This window comes from Eschscholzia californica, unplaced genomic scaffold (genome assembly GCF_041429995.1).
Source record: "Eschscholzia californica isolate CP2 unplaced genomic scaffold, dmEscCali1.0.p SCAF_6, whole genome shotgun sequence".
Lineage (NCBI taxonomy): Eukaryota > Viridiplantae > Streptophyta > Magnoliopsida > Ranunculales > Papaveraceae > Eschscholzia > Eschscholzia californica.
The window spans coordinates 28,386,968-28,405,375 of record NW_028238483.1 but is presented as its reverse complement, the minus strand read 5'-3'; the positions used below and the strand labels follow the sequence as shown (position 1 = coordinate 28,405,375).

Below are 18,408 nucleotides of genomic sequence, written 5' to 3'. Positions count from 1 at the left end.
TCAGAGTAGAATAAATTTTGCATATCAAATAAAGTTAGAAACAAATATTACTATTCCTCATATTTGAAATCATAATTCATTAAACCTAGTATCCACTTTTAAAATTCATTTCATCACAAGATAATGAACATTGTATAGTGAGAAGAAATCGGACGGAATTTTGAAAGATAGTTCTTCTTATATTACCCAAAATTTTAATAGTAAAAAACGTTATTTGTAAAACAAAAACATTACAGTTATACAACCCAATTTTATTTCTGCAAATACAATATCCGGTAATTTTGTTTATTGTTCTTCTAAGTTCAAAATAGTTACATTGTAAATCCGGGCTAACAAAAGAAGACCAGTCCCATAATTGTTGTAAGTTTGTTGTATCAATGGAGATACTGGATTAATATTGGGAACTCACTTTCTCCTTATTGGTGGTACTAGAATTTTTGCAATGAGCAATTGCAGCTTCAATTGCACTTTCAAATTCTTCCAAACTTCCATTACCACTGAGTGAAATTCTTCTTATTCTTGTCTCTTCTTGATTCACATTAAAACCCAAATTGCAAAAAGATGAATGAGGTATCTTGTTCAATTTCCCATTCTTGTTTCTCTCTCTATAGAACAAAAGTGGTCTGACCATTTTCAAATACTTCTTTAGAATATTACCAGCAACAAAGCTCACCTTGTTTTTTCTACCCTTTTCTTCCTCCTCTTCAATTTCACTTTTTTTTTGCCATTTCACTAAGCTAAATATTGAAAAAGACTTCACCTTAATTCTTCTCTTTCTTCTTCCACCATTACTATGGTGTTGATGATTTTCAATATTACTATTGTTGTTGGTGGTAGTGGTGGGTTGGTTTTCTAAGACAAATTCTGTATTGGGTTTTTGAGTAGTTAAACAATGGAAGGATGAATTGGTGGAGGAAGAAGGAGAGATAGAGAGGTGGGAAAGAAGGTGAAGAGGGAGAAGGTGACCATGAAAGAAAATATCATCAGCAGGAGAAAGATCAATTGCAAATGAAGAAGGGGAATTGGTTTTGTCATGGGAATGTGGTAAAGAAGGTTGGAGTGAAATTTTGAAGGTGAATTCATGAGAAGGAGAAGTTGGAGAAGAAGAAACTAATTTTTCAGGTTTTTGTTCTGGTTTTGAACTTTCTTCATCATTCCTACTCTCTTTGTTCATTTCTTGTTGTTGGGTGACCATAAGCTGTGAATTGGGTTCCCTCTCTATCTCTCTCAGTCTCTGGTGCTGGTGAGTGAGTATTAATAAGCAGCAGAGGTTTGGGTACAGTCTACAGATAGGTGATCTGACTAGTTCTAGTAGGCAACTGGTATTTACAGAGCACTAGTGGTTCTTTAAAGAGCATATCATTTTTGTTGAATAGTTTCAATCTCCAAATGAAATTTGGGTTTTTTAACAAAAAAGAAATATAAAAATGAAATTTGGTTTTTACACATCACCTTATGGACTAAGACAAAAGAAATTAACCCTTCCAACAAAAAAAAAAAGACAAAAGAAATTAAGGGATCAAACGAAAAATATGTTTTGTTATTCATCTTCAAATTTCACCACCAACACATTATAAGCACCACCTGTGCCCAACAACCACAACCACTTACCCGGAGAAAGTTGATATATGAAGCTACATCAACGGAAGAAGTTGATATTGAAAAAACTTGGAGTATTTAGCGATACCCCTCATTCCTAATGTCCAATTAGGGATGCCCCTTTTTTAATTGGATATTAGGGATGTCCCACTTTTTGCACTTAAAAGTACAAAATTACCCTGTCTTTAATGTTTTTTTTTTCAATTTCTTATACCTCTTTGGTGTTATGCTTACCTGTGTATTTTCGCTTATCATAGTTTTTCTTTTCTCTTATCCATCTTTTTCTAATTTACCAACAACATTTATCGAAAATTTAAAATTGATAAATCACAACAACTCGAAATAAAATTCGTAAATAAGAAAAAAAAATTAATTTACTCATTTTTTTTGAATGTATACGAGTTATAATTAATAGAAAGAACAATGGATATCAATAAGAAGTTAAAATTTTTTCCCTATCTAACGATCTCTCCCTCTCTTTCCCTATGTCGATTAGGGTAGAGAAGATGACAGAAGGCAAAAATTATTAAGTCCCCACTTAAAAGCCCACTTATCATATCATTTCCTAAAGGCACCTTTATTTCCTAACTTCCTACTAACCAAACACTTCAAGCTTGATTTTCACATCCAAATACGATTTTCTTTTCCATCATAAAAGGTTAGTTTTCTCATCTGATTCTTCTTACTTCTTCTCTCCTTATTTGTGTAGTGCTTATCCGATTTGGTTTATGATTCATCCCATTTTCTATTTTTCTCTAAAACCCTTTCTTCCTCTCTCTAAAACTTTCACACGATGGTTATGATTAAAGAACGATGGTACTGGTGGGGGTGGTGGTAGAGAAGAGGGTTGTTTGTGGTTATTGGCGGTGGTGGGGGATTTTGTGGGTTCCGTGATGGTGGTGTTGGTTTGTGGTGTTTAGCAATGGGGGTGTTTTTGGTGGTGTATTTCGTGGCGGTGGTGGCACGGAGAAAGGCGGGTTCTGAGATTCAGTGTCGGCGGTTTTCCGGTGATGACGACGGTTTCCCGACGACGGTCTTCCGGTGACAGCGGTGGTTTCCGGTGACAACGACGATTCTCTTAGTTTTTCTTTTCAGTTATGTTGTTGACCTCTAGGGTCTTTTCATCTTTGATCTTTAGGATCTTTTCATCTTTCTTCTTACTTATTTTCGTCAGTGTCTTGTCAATTTCTCTCAATACATGAGGCACTTTACAATTTTGCGAACTTACTTATGTAACTCTCAAGTATCTGACCTTACAAGATGTCTATGGAAATCGGAAGATCAACTAAGGTACATCACTGATTCGCATGTAAATTCAAACACTAACTCCATTTTGCCGGTTAACAGATGGATGCCTCCTCCAAGTGGAAAGATTAAAATCAATTTCGATGGATCATATAGGAATGACCGGGCTTCCTGTGTTGCTATAGCAAAGAATTCGTATGGAGAAACCATTGGATCGAAGGCAAAACTCCTCAATCCGATACCGTCGCTTTTCAGTGAAATGGAAGGGTTTTGGTGTGGAATGGAGGTGGCGAATGAGTTAGGGTTAGCTGAATTTATACTAGAAGGAGACGCAAGGGTGTTAATTAAAGCAATCCTGTCCGTTGATGAGGACATACCGTGGCGCTTGATTCAGGAGGTTAAAGAAGCACGTGTGAGAATCGAGAAAGACAAGTGCAACTTTGCTATTGCAACAAAATTTACAATAAAGATGCCCACTCTCTGGCTGCTTCCTTATTGACCCCTAATGGTTAATTTTGTTGTGGTTTAGTCCTAGATGATAACGTTATATGAACTAATTGTATCATACTGTTAGTTTAAAGTATTTTCCCCTAAAAAAAAAAAAAATATCTGGCCGAGAGGAATAAGATATTATCCCTGTAAATTTGTGATTGTATCACTTAGAGCATCTCCAATGCAACACTCAATCTTAGAAACTCTGAGTGCCACCTAAGATTTTTAGAGTTTTTTCTTAAAACTCCCCTCCAACGCAACACTCTATTTGGATCTCTAAGATGACGTGTCGAGAGTGGAATAGAGATATCTCAAGAGGACACTCTATTTCTAGAGTGTCCTCTTGAGATATCTCTAATTGTCCAACTCATCAACATTTGATTTTCAACCAATAGAAATCGGGTCTTCTATATTTTCTAAAATAACTAATTATTTATTGAAAAAATTAACTATGTCACATAAGTAAATAAGATAAGTTTAGAGTTTTGCATTCGAGACATAAAAAATTGAGGATCTCTATTAAAGCCATCTAGGAGTGAGAATCTCAATTGGAACTTGACACATAGGATGAATAGAGATTTTTATGAGTTTCGCATTGGAGATGCTCTTATGTTTGGAATATGGTTTCTGGGGTTTCAAAAACAAAAAAGAAGGTTAGTTTTCTCATCCACATACATTCCCACGTATCAAACGGATCCCAGGAGAAAAAAGACCCCTTGGTGACGATGATTGATAACGGTTCAGTTGATATAGAGCTCAGCCGAATCGGCACAACGTCCAACGCTGAAACAGACAAAATCAACAGAAACTCGAATACGGAACATATAGACTAGAGAGAGAGAGAGTAGAGAGATTGTAAACACTCAAGTTCTTTTCTTCACTTCCTCATCTGCCCTAAGTTTTCACTTAACCCTACTTGATCGGAGAAAAAAATGGAGCTAAAACCAGGTTTATCAGCTCTTGTCACTGGCGGAGGCTCTGGAATTGGTACTCTCTCTCTTACTCTCTTACTATCTTACTCAACTTCCTATCGTATTTGAATCGCTCAGTTGGATAAAAGTTTGATTACAGAAATCAAATCAAATTGGAATTCATAATTGGGAATTTAATTGATTGATTAATTCTTTCTAGTCAGTGTTTAAATCAAAGTCGTATGTGCTTTTATACTTGCTCGTTTATAGTTTTGAATCCGGTTGGACATGTACATTAAGAAAATAGTACAAGTTTAAATTTGATGAATTCTCAAGAAGATAAGAGTCAAGGTCGCAACTTGCCACCATGGCTGCCTTATCAGATACCTATATATGCCTATATCGGATCCGGTAAACTACCGTTTACACCCCTAGTGCAACCCCTCCCACTCCGACTAACTAACACAAAATTAGACCCAAGACTCGAATTCGTGTTAGTATTGGTTAAAAGGACATGCCAATATTTGTTAGATTTGGGTTCCTGGTAGAGAAATCCCATGCAAAATGTGTGTGATTTTATGCAAACCATATTGGTGCAAACCCGCACAAACCTTACAAAGGGAGTTGAAACCTAAACAATAGTTCATAAATCCTTTTCTGACAACATTTTTTTTGGCGTACAGGGTTTTGGTCAATTTTCTCATGAATTAAATCCTTAAAAGGATGGAAATGATTTGTGAGATTTCCTATCATTGTGCCTAACTGAGGGTGACCAGATTTCTAGAATCTTTCCTGTTGAATCCGACTCTGAGTCCATCCCCAAAATTAACGGAATTTTGATGAAATGAGCTCGAATGCTAATAGCAATCGAACTTACCATTTTTTATATGCGTACAGCACCACAAAATGTCCTTGCACAAGATAATGAATTTTAGTGCAAGAACTGATCATTAGTAGATGTAATATGTGCATATCAAATGCTAAACTAATTTTATCACATTATCCTCGCTGTCCTTTTGGCTTTTACACTGCACATCCTTAACTTAATCTTAGAAATATAACCACTGTACCTTAATTTTTGAGTTGGTTGTTTGGTCCCATTTGTTGCCCGCTTTATATTTTGAATTTGACGGTATGGATATACGATATTCATGTACATTTTCTTAACATAAGGACTACTGACTGATATACAGGTAAAGCACTTAGCCTTGCTCTCGGAAAGAAAGGCATTTTTGTGACTGTTGTTGATTTTTCGGAAGAGAATGGCAAGGAAGTGGTGTCCATGGTCGAAAAGGAATGTGGGAAGTTTCACTCAGAACTGAAGTTTCCTTCAGCTTTGTTTATCAGATGTGACGTTTCTAATTCTGGTAATTTGACTGTTATTTTCACTTGAAGTGTTTAATGTATGATTTGTGCTTGTTAAATAGTGGTAACTATTCAGTCCTTACACGAAGTTGGCAGTTGAAACTCTTAAAAACATAATAACTGTGACTTGTCACATTCAAACAAACCAGAGTTTGTGCTGATTGTACAAATTACATGGTAGTCTATGTCTATGATAGGTACTCCACATTTTAGCTGGGTAAAAAAATGAACGTTTCATGTTTCCAGAACACAAGTTCTTCTGTTTACGTACTGACTTTAATTTAATATGTTTTAAGTACTGAATTAATCGTTGCGAGCAGGAGATGTTTCTTCTGCTTTTGAGAAGCATTTGGCGACATATGGAGGGTTGGATATCTGTATCAACTGTGCTGGTATAAGTAACCCTGTTTCATTTTATAAAGATAATTCTGATGGTGCTGATTCATGGAGACGTACTATAGACGTGAACTTTATAGCAATAGTCGATTGCACCCGCCATGCGGTATGTACTTAAAAGGACTACATTTTCTTCTAATTATCATAGCGGTGCTTTTGAATTCCTTTGGACTAGAATTTCTCTAAATCATCATAGCAGTGCCTTTGAATTCCTTTTATTGGGTGCTTACTGCAGTTTGTTTTTATCTCATTTTGGTATACGCCATTGCAAATTGCAAGTTTCTTTTTCAGAATAATCTATAAAACTCTTTGTAGGAGGCTAAATATAATATCAAATAAATTTGGGTTCCGACTGTGGGTACTTGTTACATCTTTATGTCTTGAGACATGTACATAGAGATCCTAATTGCAATATATTGGGTGAAGTTGAGTTCGCACATAAACTAATCTTGTACTAAGACTTTTATATTCATGTTCTCTTGTATGGAGGAGTTTAGTCGATCGAAATGGTAAGATCAAAGAAGCAGATTGGCCGTTCAGAAAGTCTGAAGGGTAGGGGTGCTGCTATATTGGCGGACTAGTGCTGCTTGTCAAGTATCATCCATTAGCAGTATTTGTATTTTCTGTTAAGGCGTTGAATGAGATTTGGGTAGATATTTGTTGTTGATCTTGTAAAAGTCATCACCTTGGCTCAAATAGTTGTGAGATCAGGATATACCTCGCACAATTAAGCACAGAATATATAAACCTTCTCCTCAGTTTTGTTCATTTTTCGCGATACAATCAATTGGAGTTGATTGCATCTATGTAAGAGAAGAGTTATGAAATTAGTTCTTTACTGGATAACGCATGATGATGAAGTTTTACTTTGTGGCGTAATTAGTGTGCATTATATTTAGATTTGTTAAAAAGAAAATGGTAACTTGAAAATTGAAATAGGTCAAGACTGATTTATCTGCTGATTTCGTTTTCCATCATGAACTTTAATTATTCATTCAGGTGAGAAACCAGTCTTTTTATTTACTAGTGTCAGGTTTGGTGGTGTACTCAGCATTCCTTTCATCTTGCTTAAGTTAGAATACAGGATTTTCTTACATTATAATTTGTAATGAATTTATTGAGTCATTGACAGATTCAAGCCATGCAAGCTGGAGGAAGACCTGGTGTGATTATAAATATGGGATCTGCTTCTGGTCTTTATCCTATGTACGGTGATCCTATATACTCTGGATCCAAAGGTTTGTTGCCTTTTTTTTTTTTCAGTATTGTTTTCCTTTTTCTTCTCTTTTATTATTAAGCAAACTAATTCCTTAATGAGACATTCTCTTATACGTGTTATATGCCACTTTTTGTCCTTTCTCGTCATTATACTTTCACAGGTGGTGTGGTTTTATTTACTAGATCGCTGCTTCCCTACAAACGACAAGGAATTCGGGTCAATGTGCTTTGCCCAGAGGTAATAATTGCTTGAAGAGAACTTGAGTCTTGAGAAAACATTTTGGTGGTTTTTCTTCAATATTTTGATTGTTTCATTGGTCAAGCCACTTTTTTTCTTCAATATTTTGTCTTCAACCTCTAAAACTTCCTGCTTGTCGCTATTGAAACATGATAGTCTTTGTTGTTTCAGCATTTTTTAGGAATGCTCCCTCCTTTATATTCATATACAGTTCAGAGTATATAATAGAATAGTCCGTAGGATAAAGATGCCTTACCTATTCCTCTTTGCTCTGCACATGCGGCATCTATTTACCAACGAATAGCCCATCTAGCAATCTGCTCTAACCTATTGTATGTGACGAGCTCCCTTAGGCATGCCTTCCAGATAAACAACCACTTTTTATTGGTACTCCCACAGTTCCACTTCAACCATTCCTTGCAAGCAAATACTGAATCATTGTGCCTTGCCATCCCTCCGTAGAATGATTTCAGCAAATTTTCGTGTGCTGATCAATGTGAATGTTATCGTATTGTTGTATTATCAATTAAACTTGCTACTTAACCTATGGTTTTGAAATGCAGTTTGTTGAAACTGATATGGGATTAAAGGTGGACCAGAAGTTCATCAAGTCTATTGGCGGTTTCATGCCTATGCAAATGGTTGTGGATGGTACGTCAAATTTGATAAAGCAATCAAACACTTTACCAATGAAACTTACTGTTAACTCTATCTTTTTGGATTTGCTGCATTTGCATCATGTTCTTTTCTTCTTTTTTTTTTGAAAATTTGAATTAATATTAATCAAAAGGGAATTATACAAATAGAGGGAGGATGGTGGTAGACTTAAGCAATCCACGCCTCCCAATTGAAGACAACATCATTGAAAGAAGCAGATCCAATTAAAGTAAGGTTTTTAGCCCAACCAAAAATAACAGACTTTATATCCTCCACATCGAGGCTCGAGTTTTCATTCGCGTCCTTGAAAATCTTGTTATTGCGATCCTTCCAAATGCTCCACACTATAGCTGCTGGGATAAAGTCCCAAATCTCCTTCTTTCCACGTGGCTTAGGGGTATTCTCCCATTGTTCGAATAAGTTGGCGACCGACGATGGCAAACACCAGCTGATGCCGGCTGATTTGAGGAAATATGTCCAAAGGCCTTGCGCCACCTTACAATGGATGAACAAGTGGTCACTAGATTCCTCATTTTCCTTGCACATGATGCAGCGATTAACAATCATAAAACCCCTATGCCTGAGGGCGTCCGCCGTCGGGATTCTATTGAGAAAGGTCGCCCAAAGCATGAATCCAACTCTCGGAGGGATGCCCTTCCTCTTGAGTATATTCACTAGTGTTGGATGCATGATTTGGTCTCCTGTTTCCATCAACGAGTAGCACTGTTTAACCGACATCTTCTCTTTCTCCTCCCTTCTCCAAACTCTAGTGTCCTGGCTACTGTTCAGCCTTACCTCCTGGAGAGCCTCGAGTAGCCCCACATAGTCTATTGCCTCCCAGTCGTTTAGGCTTCTTCGAGTTTTGATGACCCAAACTCCAGACTCTAAATAGATCATTTTACACACCTTCACCTTCTTCTCCACCGCGACAGAATATATGCTAGGGAATCGATCTTTTAGGGTCAAGTTCCCTAACCAAGTGTCTTCCCAGAACATAATCTTATGACCATTACCCACTTTCCACTTGGTTATTATGTTATTTTCTTCTTTGAAGGCGAAAAAATGAAGGTTATTTTTTTTCTGTGTTCCTTTGGCTTTCATCAGTGTTTCTTGTTTTTGGAGCCACTGCATAGTACAATTAGAGGAACAGAAATGAAGCATTATACCACTTGTTGATCTTGAGTGTGTTTCAAACGCCGAAATTCAGTCCATAGTCCATACTCCAACTTCTATTAGGCTAAACTTGGGTAACATCTTACATATGATGAAATAATGTTCAGGAAGAACCACAATGAAATGATTTCACAGTTCTATTGGTTTTGTGTTTCAGTTTTCTATCCTAAATGTGATGTCTGTAAGATCTTTGCTCTTTACCTATTAAAGTGACACTGACAATTACAAATCATAAAATTACGTCATATTAAATGTTATCTCTACTTTCTCCATATACTCTGGGTCTACCAGTATGTGGGTGAGATGAGAGAGTAATATTCCATGCAAGGAATTAAATTTAAAAAATATTACGGCCGAAATGACCGAAATATCTCCATTTCTATGCTTACCGAAATTACCACGGAATTTAATTACTTTCTCTTATCAATGGCTGATCAAGTAATTATATTTCGAAATATCCGATGCCTACCAATTTCCACCTAAACCAAAATTTCATTCCTTGATTTCATGCACAACCAACAACAACAATTTTTTGTATGTCAGACAGCCAAAATTTTTTTTGCATGTTAATCCAGTACCTTTGTAAATCAAGCACAAGGGGATCCTCAAATTCTCAAAAATAATGCACAATAAGTAGGTAAGTCATGTGATAAGTTACACCTATTTGGAGAAAATGAGTCTCATAGATTGCTATAACTTCCCAAGAAATGTTCGTCTCATTATGCTCATACGTCGTTTACTTCAATCAGGTCTCGAACATCTGTTTTATATATGACGTAAACATGAAGTGTCATAAGGAATTATCATAGTGAATTATAGATATCTTGGTTCAAGCATGTCTTGTATATATATATAAATAATATATGTACTCTCATACAGTTATATAGATCTGGTGATGCGTGTGACTATATACTTACTATTCATATTGTACTTGTTTAGGTGCTTTTCAACTTATAAAAGATGAGAGTAAAGCTGGCTCATGTTTATGGATCACGAAGCGCAGAGGCATGGAGTACTGGCCCACTCCTGTAGAAGAATCTAAGTACTTAATACCTTCTTATAAGTTGAAGAGAAGATTCTCCTATACTGGACAATCTAGTTTCCAAATCCCTCAAAGTTACCAGAAAGTGTAAGTGGAACTTTTTTCAAGTTTTCTTGATACTTATATATTTTACTTTTTATCATTTGAACCTAGAAACTGTTCTTTATTATCCATATCATTAAGAATTCTCTCGTGATTTTTGTGTAGAATTGTTCTCTCATGATTTAATAAATTTGACAATGGTTATTTGTTGACAAACAACAGAATTTTTTTAAAAGAGCAAATAAAGGATATAAAACAAAGATTGAAGCTATATCTCAGTCCCTAAGAAATCTAAGAAATAAAAAATGGATATTTGTGGGAAAACCCCTCATACTTTCTTCAATCTTTTGATCATTTTTTTATTTCGTAGATTTTCATGAAAGGTTTATACATCCCGATGGATATTTGTGCGCAAGGTTTGGAACATGTATTTGCAAAAAGTTATCTCTTATGTTATGTCTAGAACCTACCCTGAGAAGGTATACCCCCCTTCTGTACATAGTTTTTCCTTTAATATATTCATTCAAAGTTTAAAAAAAAAAAAATCCACCATCGTCACTAAGGGAAAGGAAACTACATAGTGCATGAGTAAACCTGCAGAATGTTACATAGACTGTGGAATGCATATAGTTTTCTGTTCCTTATGTGACACTTGAGTTAGCTTCTGGTCTTCCTTCCTTTGTTCTGTGTCTTCTTCTAAGATTAAGGCATTATCTGATTAATTTGTCATATATTTCTCTTCCAAGACACTAAAAGGAAAGCTTGCTTTTTCTAACACATTATATTATCTGCTCCTATTATACAGAATTGTGCATACTCTAAGTCACAATTTCAGAAATGCAACAAAGGTGGTGCGTACACAATTGAATTTGCCTATCAAACAAAATCATGTTCTTGTCAAAATCATTTATGCTGGCGTAAATGCTAGTGATGTAAGTCTATCTTTTCCTCTATTTCTATCTTTCTAGCATCACAAATTTACTTTTGTTCCTTTTTATTTATTAGGTTTTTAATTTTTCATGATACCAATTCACGGAAACACTGTCCTTGTCATTCTTTTTGTTATAGTTAACAGTTCTAGCTTATGCTTCCTGCTTCAGTTAACATGAAGAAACAATTGGCAGGTAAATTACAGTTCTGGACGATATTTCAGTGGGGGTGGCAAAGAATTGGCTTCTCTTCTTCCACTCGATGCTGGTTTTGAGGTGCTGTAAAGTTTATTATCTGAGTGTGGTGTTCGGAGCCTTTCCATGTTTTCCTGTGTTTTCTACATATTCATAATGATTGTTAAGAAGTATCGAGTTTGTAGCTATTCTAATTAGTTCCCCGTATCCAATGTGCAGGAATGTATAAATATCAAAACGACCTGAACTTTAATGACCTTGATTCTATTAGTTTTGTACCTGAAACCATAGAGTACTTGTACCTCTTAAACAGTCTATTCTCAAGTTTGTCAGTTTCTTCGAAGTGACTTCTCTGGTCTTGTTAGTGTTAAATAATGCAGCAAACTACAGATTGACCATCTTGCCGATCTTAGAGTCTGGTATTCAACATTAAATTATTTTCCTTCGTCTTGGATTTTTCAGACTTCAGCTTTAAAGTTAAGGATTATCCATGCACAGATTCTATAGATTATCTTGTCGGATGTGATCCATTAGTGATCACCAAATGAATTTGCATGACCCAATCAACTATCTTGTAGTAGCATGTAGAGAGTAGTTTTGTTTCTTTCATAGGATTTCAATTTAAGTAAGCTAGTGTTGGTGGTTCAATAAGTTGTCAGCTAGTACTGGACCAAAAGTTACCAACACATCCTAATACCAGACTTGGGTCCTTTTAAAACTCTATCTATTCATATTTCTTCTCTCATGGAAATTCTCTTTTACTGCAGGGTGTGGGATTGATTGCTGCTGTAGGTGATTCAATCACTGATCTAAAAGTAGGCACTCCAGTTGCAGTAATGACTTTTGGAAGCTATTCTGAGTTTATGATGGTATAATTTTGTGCAGAGGTTATCTCTCATTTTGTCGAATTAACTTACTCCCATTTCCATGATACAATTAACCTTTTGGGTTTTCAAATCCGCCCCGAATCATCGTAGCAACTTTTAGATCATTTTACTTCAGCTCTTTCATGCTCTAAATTGCAGGTACCTTCAAGACACGTTCTTGCTGTGCCTAGACCAGATCCAGAGGTTGTGGCCATGCTTACTTCAGGACTTACAGCATCAATTGCTCTAGAGAAGGTTTGTGCCTTTTCTACGTAAAATGTAGAGAAAAGTTAATTAAAGAGTTAACCTACTGTAATACTGTTTAGTTTACTACAAAAGCCTGGCTGATGGTTCCTTCTGCCATTTACACGATATGATGCTTGATCTCAAGTAACTTTTAGTAGATTTTGCATCGTGACTTCCACTTTACCATTTAACCCTATGTTCAGGAAATGATTTATTATTTCTTTGAAACTGTAGGCAGCACAGATGGAATCTGGGAAAGTTGTTCTCGTTACTGCTGCTGCAGGAGGGACAGGCCAGTTTGCTGTACAGGTTCGTTACTGATTGGATATATATGAGCTTGGTGTTTGTAGGTAACTCCCAAAGTTTCTGAAACTGTAGTTTCATGCAATACATCAATAACGTTTTATCATTTATAATCCAGTCTGAAGACGAGCCTCCAAAAAGATCTAATGAGCTAGCTAGTTAGCCACCAGTAATCATCGTTTACATGCTAACTCGGAAATATTCTTTCTTAATATAAGAAATTTCATAAAGTGAATTGCTTAGAATTCACAATCTGTGCGTTATCAGTAGAAAGTCAAACTCATTTTGTCACTAAGAGGAATAACATTTGATACCTTCAAATGAGTAGATCTCATCACATTGATGCCAACAACCCTTGGTTGGAGTGGTAAGAGGTATAATCTTCCACCTAGAGGTCAAGGGTTCGAGGCACACGCTGAACAATTCAAAAAAAAAAAAATATTTAAGAAAGATCGATAATTTGAAATGCCAAATTTGCAATTAATACAGACAAAAGAGAGGTGTAGTCAACTTTTATTTGATCATAGGCTATTTCTTATTTTCATCCCATCTGATTTTATAATTAATTTGTAAAATCCTTAAACTAGTCTGACCACGAGAAGACTTATGCTACTGATTTGAAGTATGTGCATTCTAAGTAATGTAGCAGTACAAAATATGTGTGCTTCCTGCTAGTATTCTACCATAATCAAACTTGTCCTGGAAGCATGTCTCTCAAGTCTCGACATATCCCAATATGTGTTCATATACGTTGTAAAAATACATTGTTTGTCTACTAATTAAGGATAACCTTATATTTTATATTCACCGTACTTCATAATGAAATTAATGATCTCAAAACTACTTCATGTGCAGCTTGCAAAATTAGCAGGAAATAGAGTCGTTGCTACATGTGGTGGTCAGGGAAAGGCTTCGCTTTTGAAAGATCTGGGAGTTGATCGTGTAATTGATTATAGATCTGAAGATGTGAAATCTGTATGTATTTCTCTCTCACTTGTAAGAATTATATCTACAAAATTAATTAAAGAGAAAAGGTTGGATTTTTTTTGCCACATTCTTAAATGAAATTTGTTGTGCTCCAGAGTAAGTTATTTCTCCAATATCTTTCGTTTTCGTGCTTCAATTAGATTTGCATCTCTTATAGTATGCAGTTATTAATAATATCGTAACATGCTTCAATTCATATTTTCATGTCCTCAACTATCTTGTGTATCTGCTTCATTCTTGAAGTTTTACGAATGGCTCATTGTTAATTTTGTCCAATATCAAACATAAAAGAAGACACCCCGTAGCGGAAGAAATAATAATAGATATAACAGAGATGTTATAAATATCAAGCTATTCTTACATCTGCTTGAGCAAGTTTGTGGAGAGAAGAAGTGAATAGAGTTACATTTCTAATATTTCTGAGGAATAATTCAGACTAATAGTGGCTGGTGATTTTATTTTCTTGTTTATTGAGTTAATACTTTTGTTTGTTAACTTGTTCTAGGTTCTGAAGACGGAATTCCCTAAAGGTGTTGATATTGTGTACGAGTCTGTTGGTGGAGAAATGTTCGACTTGTGCTTCAATGCACTAGCAGTCTATGGACGACTTGTTGTGATTGGAATGATTTCTCAGGTCAGTTGAATTCCCAAAGTCTCGAATATTCTTCTAACATCTAGTAGTTTATTACTACTTGTACTAGTGTCTTTTCCAGTTTTAATATCACTTAAAGAATTACATTGGTTTCTATGGGTGTACCTAGTAACTGGTTCTTTAGGGGGTTTATCGTCATTTTTATTTAAAATTTAGTACTAAACGTTCCTAAATTAGTTGTTGTCTATGAGTTATTTCTCTGCTAATGAATTATAAATTCTGGTTTTCAGTATCAAGGAGAAAATGGATGGACTCCTTCAAATTATACTGGACTGTGTGAAAAGATTCTCGCGAAAAGCCAAACTGTGGTATGTATACAGCTCAGAAAACGATATTAACTTCCTCTAGTCATTCACCTTTGTGTAAAGGAAAACGTGCTTTTCGTTTTTTCACTCAGAAATCAGATGGATGTAGTAAAGGTGTAGAATACTAGAATATAATTAGTCTAATAGTTTGTGAAATATGTTTTTGGATCGGCAAACCAAGCAGCACCTAAAGTCCCATAAAGCACAACGTTTTTCTTCCTTAGAATAAAGCTTTTCATCAAAGTAAATGGATCCGCAGTTAAAACTTCTGATATCGGTTTTTTTAGGGGTTGGCTATCTTAACAGTATTTTATTGTTTTCAGGCGGGGTTTTTCCTGGTCCAGTACAGTCACTTATGGCAAGAGCATTTGGATAAGCTTTTTCATCTCTTCTCCTCAGAGAAGCTTAAGGTAAGTCTGTTTGAACTTAAAAATGCTAAATTATACTTTACCCGTGTTACTTAATGTCGACAGATTTCTACTTATATGACCAAAATACCATTTCAGCTCAGCCAACACAGTTTCACTTATAGTTCTACTGCGTACAAGTTTCCATCGAAAAGATTGAAATAACAAAATATTTCCGTGACAATATGTTTCCCCGTTTGGTTGTACCCTGGATAGATTCATAAGCGAACTTATTTTATCTGTTTCCAAGTTCTTATTTACTCGAATAACCTAACTAGTAGCCAATTTTTACTTCTATACCAGGTCTCCTTAGACCCAAAAAGATTTGTAGGTGTTGAATCTGTTGCAGATGCTGTCGAATACCTCCACTCTGGAAAAAGTGTTGGCAAGGTATGTAAAAGTTAAACTATTATTTATCTACTTCTTCACCCCGCCACCAATTTTTGTGTTGCTAAATTGCGTTCTTGATGTAAAAACCCTTTAGGTGGTTGTGTGTATTGATCCAACCTTCTCTCAGCAAGTAGCAAAATTATAAATTCAGCTGACGGTTGCTTCTTTTACCAAGAGTCTCAATCAGTCTCACTTAGCACACCTTAACCAGGTACTTTTATCTGCTTTCTGAAAATAACTAATAAGTTTCAATAACGTAACGTCGACGATATTGATTGTGCCATCAATGCTTCGAGGGAGACTTTGGGCAAAGACTTAGTGTATGATTGTACCAATTCCTAAGAGAATAAGTTGTGTTTTAAGTATCCAATGTTAATAAATGGCTTTATGAGCGAGGTGTAATTTGTTGTATGAAAAATATTGCGAATCAAATTGTCGAAATTTATTGTTTGAGTTTGGTTTAATCTTCATAAGATTCATTTAGACCTCCAAATATGGTGTTAACATTTGATTAGTTAGACTGCACCCACATCTTCTAGTTATCATATCATATAGCATAGATAGAGATCAAAAGATGAAATGAGCACATAACAACTACAAAACGTAGTATGGCCTTGACACGTCAAGAGCATGAAATAAGCTCATAAACCATCATGAAAACAAAGACCTAGAAACGTATCCTGATGATCATGACACTAAATTCTACCTGCCATCAGGAACTAGTTTGTTTTTTAATATACATATTTAGAAGGTTAACTATCAACTCTACGACTAGTCCATGACCACCCCCGATGGTAGTTAATAGATTATGAAACTGGAGTGATTATTAGAGTCTTCTGCACCTTAATTTATAATATTGAGGTGACAGAAAGTAGAAACATATCAAGGAGATTAAGATAAAAGGAAAGGACAAATGTAAAATAGAAAAATCGAAATATATGATGATTTAGTTTCCTGTTTTCTCTTCTTGTGAATTTCCTTATTGTCTGGGATATTCTTTCCCTATTAATAGTGAATGCACAACCAGTTTGGCTGCAACCCAACTATCCAAGTGATTAAAGTTCCTTCTCTTTAGACTTCTCATTTTCAAAATTTTATTTGGGTTATTTACAAGTTAATTAGCCCCCTAAAGTATGATTAGCTTCTTGCGTGGCCTTATAGATGACTCCCTTTTGTGTTTTTTGTTGCCTTGATTGGAAAGTGTAAAAAAGAAAACCGCATCGAATTTTTTTCTAACTCAAGGAGTTATGCGGAAAGCTCATCAGAGTTAGGGGCCAATCACAAAACATTGGGGCATTGGTGGCCTGGTGGGTCTTCCTTGAATAGTTTGGGAGGCACAATTGAAGGTGAGCCCCCAACAAAAAGTAAAGAGGGAGGGGTACAAATCTACAAACTTAATTCAGATGTTACTCTGTTCATTAGCAATAAGGAAATGTGTGTGGCCAAAGCCAGTCCCATCACATTTGATGTCAATTGTCATCTTTCAACTTCTTTTTATCACCTTACGTTTGGTTTGCTTTATATTCAATTAACAACTCCATTAGAAGTCAAGACCACAAAGTTAATTTCATGCCTTATATCCAAGTGGTTTACTAAACCTTTGAGTGTTAAACGAGAGAGCGTTGATTGATTTTGAATCGGGAGATCATTTACTATTAAAATTTGGTCTCCCTTCTGTATACGAATCAATTTTCAGTGGGAGAACTTGTCACCCTTGTTAAACGCCGGTGAAATGTATGAAACTCTGATGAGAGATGGGTTAAAATAAATTATATTCTTGGCTTATTTGATTCTTTCAAGGAATTTAATGGAATGTTATGTCACTTTATCGTTTTTTTGTTGAGAATTATGTCACTTTGTGGTGAGGAAGTGGATGAGGAAGCTACTGTAAATATTTAATGAAAAATAAAAATAAGTTTTTGTTAGAAACAGATAATATATTGATTATTGTGCTGAGACAACACTCAAAATGGTGAAATTTACTACATATTAGATAACATTGACTCCCAAGAAAAGAGGACCGAGAAAAGTATTCTTATGAAAATTCTAGTTAGCAAAGCTCATGAACAAATTAATGTGTTGACCTTTGCAATTATTTCTTTTGATGAGATACCTTTGCAATTATTTGCTCAACTAAACTGAAACTATCTTTAAATGGCTATTCGGGGACATATTTGAATCTCTGATTTTTTTCTCATGCAATACACAAATGCTTCAATAATGTTTTAATTGTTTAGTGAATGTGTAGAAATGTATAAGAACAAGTTTGTTTTTTACGCAACACAAACTAAGTTGCTTGCAATAAAGTAAAATACGTAGGACAAATTACGTTGGTTAATGCAGTAAGATAATGGTATCATGCAAAAATAGTGATGAATCCAAAAATAAATTTATAAAGTTTTAGGCTTTTGTAAATTTTGTGTTAACATTGGACTTATTGTACTATTTAAGTCAATTTTTTAGGTTTTTCACCAAAATATTGTATTTACGACTCTAGTAACAACTTCTTTTGTTACTTTTGATCGTATTTGTTGTATTAATTACTTAAGCTACGATTGGTCGATGTTTTGGAGAAACAAAAAAAAATTTCGGAGTACAAATTTTTGGATGGAAACAAAAAAAATTATAATTTTTTGTTTCTTCCAAACATCACCCTCCCTTAATGTCTTTTCACCTTTGATTCTCCTCGTTGGAAATCCGTTTGGTTTTCTAGACGAAGAGTCCTCTGGAAATCAGACGAAGAGACTCTC

The 18,408-nt window shown here is 35.3% G+C and overlaps 2 protein-coding genes across 4 annotated transcripts; one reads left to right on the top strand and one right to left on the bottom strand.

Annotated features, from left to right (window-relative positions):
- Window positions 1–239: 239 nt before the first annotated feature.
- On the bottom strand, window positions 240–1,231 carry LOC147533187 (BRI1 kinase inhibitor 1-like). The gene has a single exon (XM_086648574.1). It carries the CDS (start codon window positions 1,193–1,195, stop codon window positions 392–394), a length of 804 nt encoding a protein of 267 aa, XP_086504700.1. The 5' UTR covers window positions 1,196–1,231; the 3' UTR covers window positions 240–391.
- Window positions 1,232–3,882: 2,651 nt separating this feature from the next.
- Window positions 3,883–17,486, top strand: LOC147533186 (ARP protein (REF)). 3 transcript variants are annotated; one of them, XR_015228303.1, is made up of 19 exons: window positions 3,883–4,323; window positions 5,441–5,614; window positions 5,933–6,114; window positions 7,141–7,246; window positions 7,388–7,464; window positions 8,028–8,115; window positions 10,234–10,423; window positions 11,184–11,310; window positions 11,503–11,583; window positions 12,270–12,371; window positions 12,528–12,623; window positions 12,849–12,923; window positions 13,773–13,892; window positions 14,410–14,538; window positions 14,787–14,864; window positions 15,185–15,271; window positions 15,572–15,658; window positions 15,753–15,869; window positions 16,860–17,486. XR_015228303.1 is itself a non-coding variant. In XM_086650673.1 (18 exons), the coding sequence occupies exons 1-18, from the start codon at window positions 4,269–4,271 to the stop codon at window positions 15,801–15,803; spliced, it is 1,905 nt and encodes a 634-aa protein (XP_086506799.1). In that variant the 5' UTR covers window positions 3,883–4,268; the 3' UTR covers window positions 15,804–16,151. The 3 variants fall into 3 exon arrangements, 1 of the variants encoding a protein (XP_086506799.1); XR_015228302.1 differs by lacking the exon at window positions 16,860–17,486 and adding an exon at window positions 15,955–16,151; XM_086650673.1 differs by lacking the exon at window positions 16,860–17,486 and having other exon boundaries at window positions 15,753–16,151.
- The last annotated feature ends 922 nt before the right edge of the window (window positions 17,487–18,408 follow it).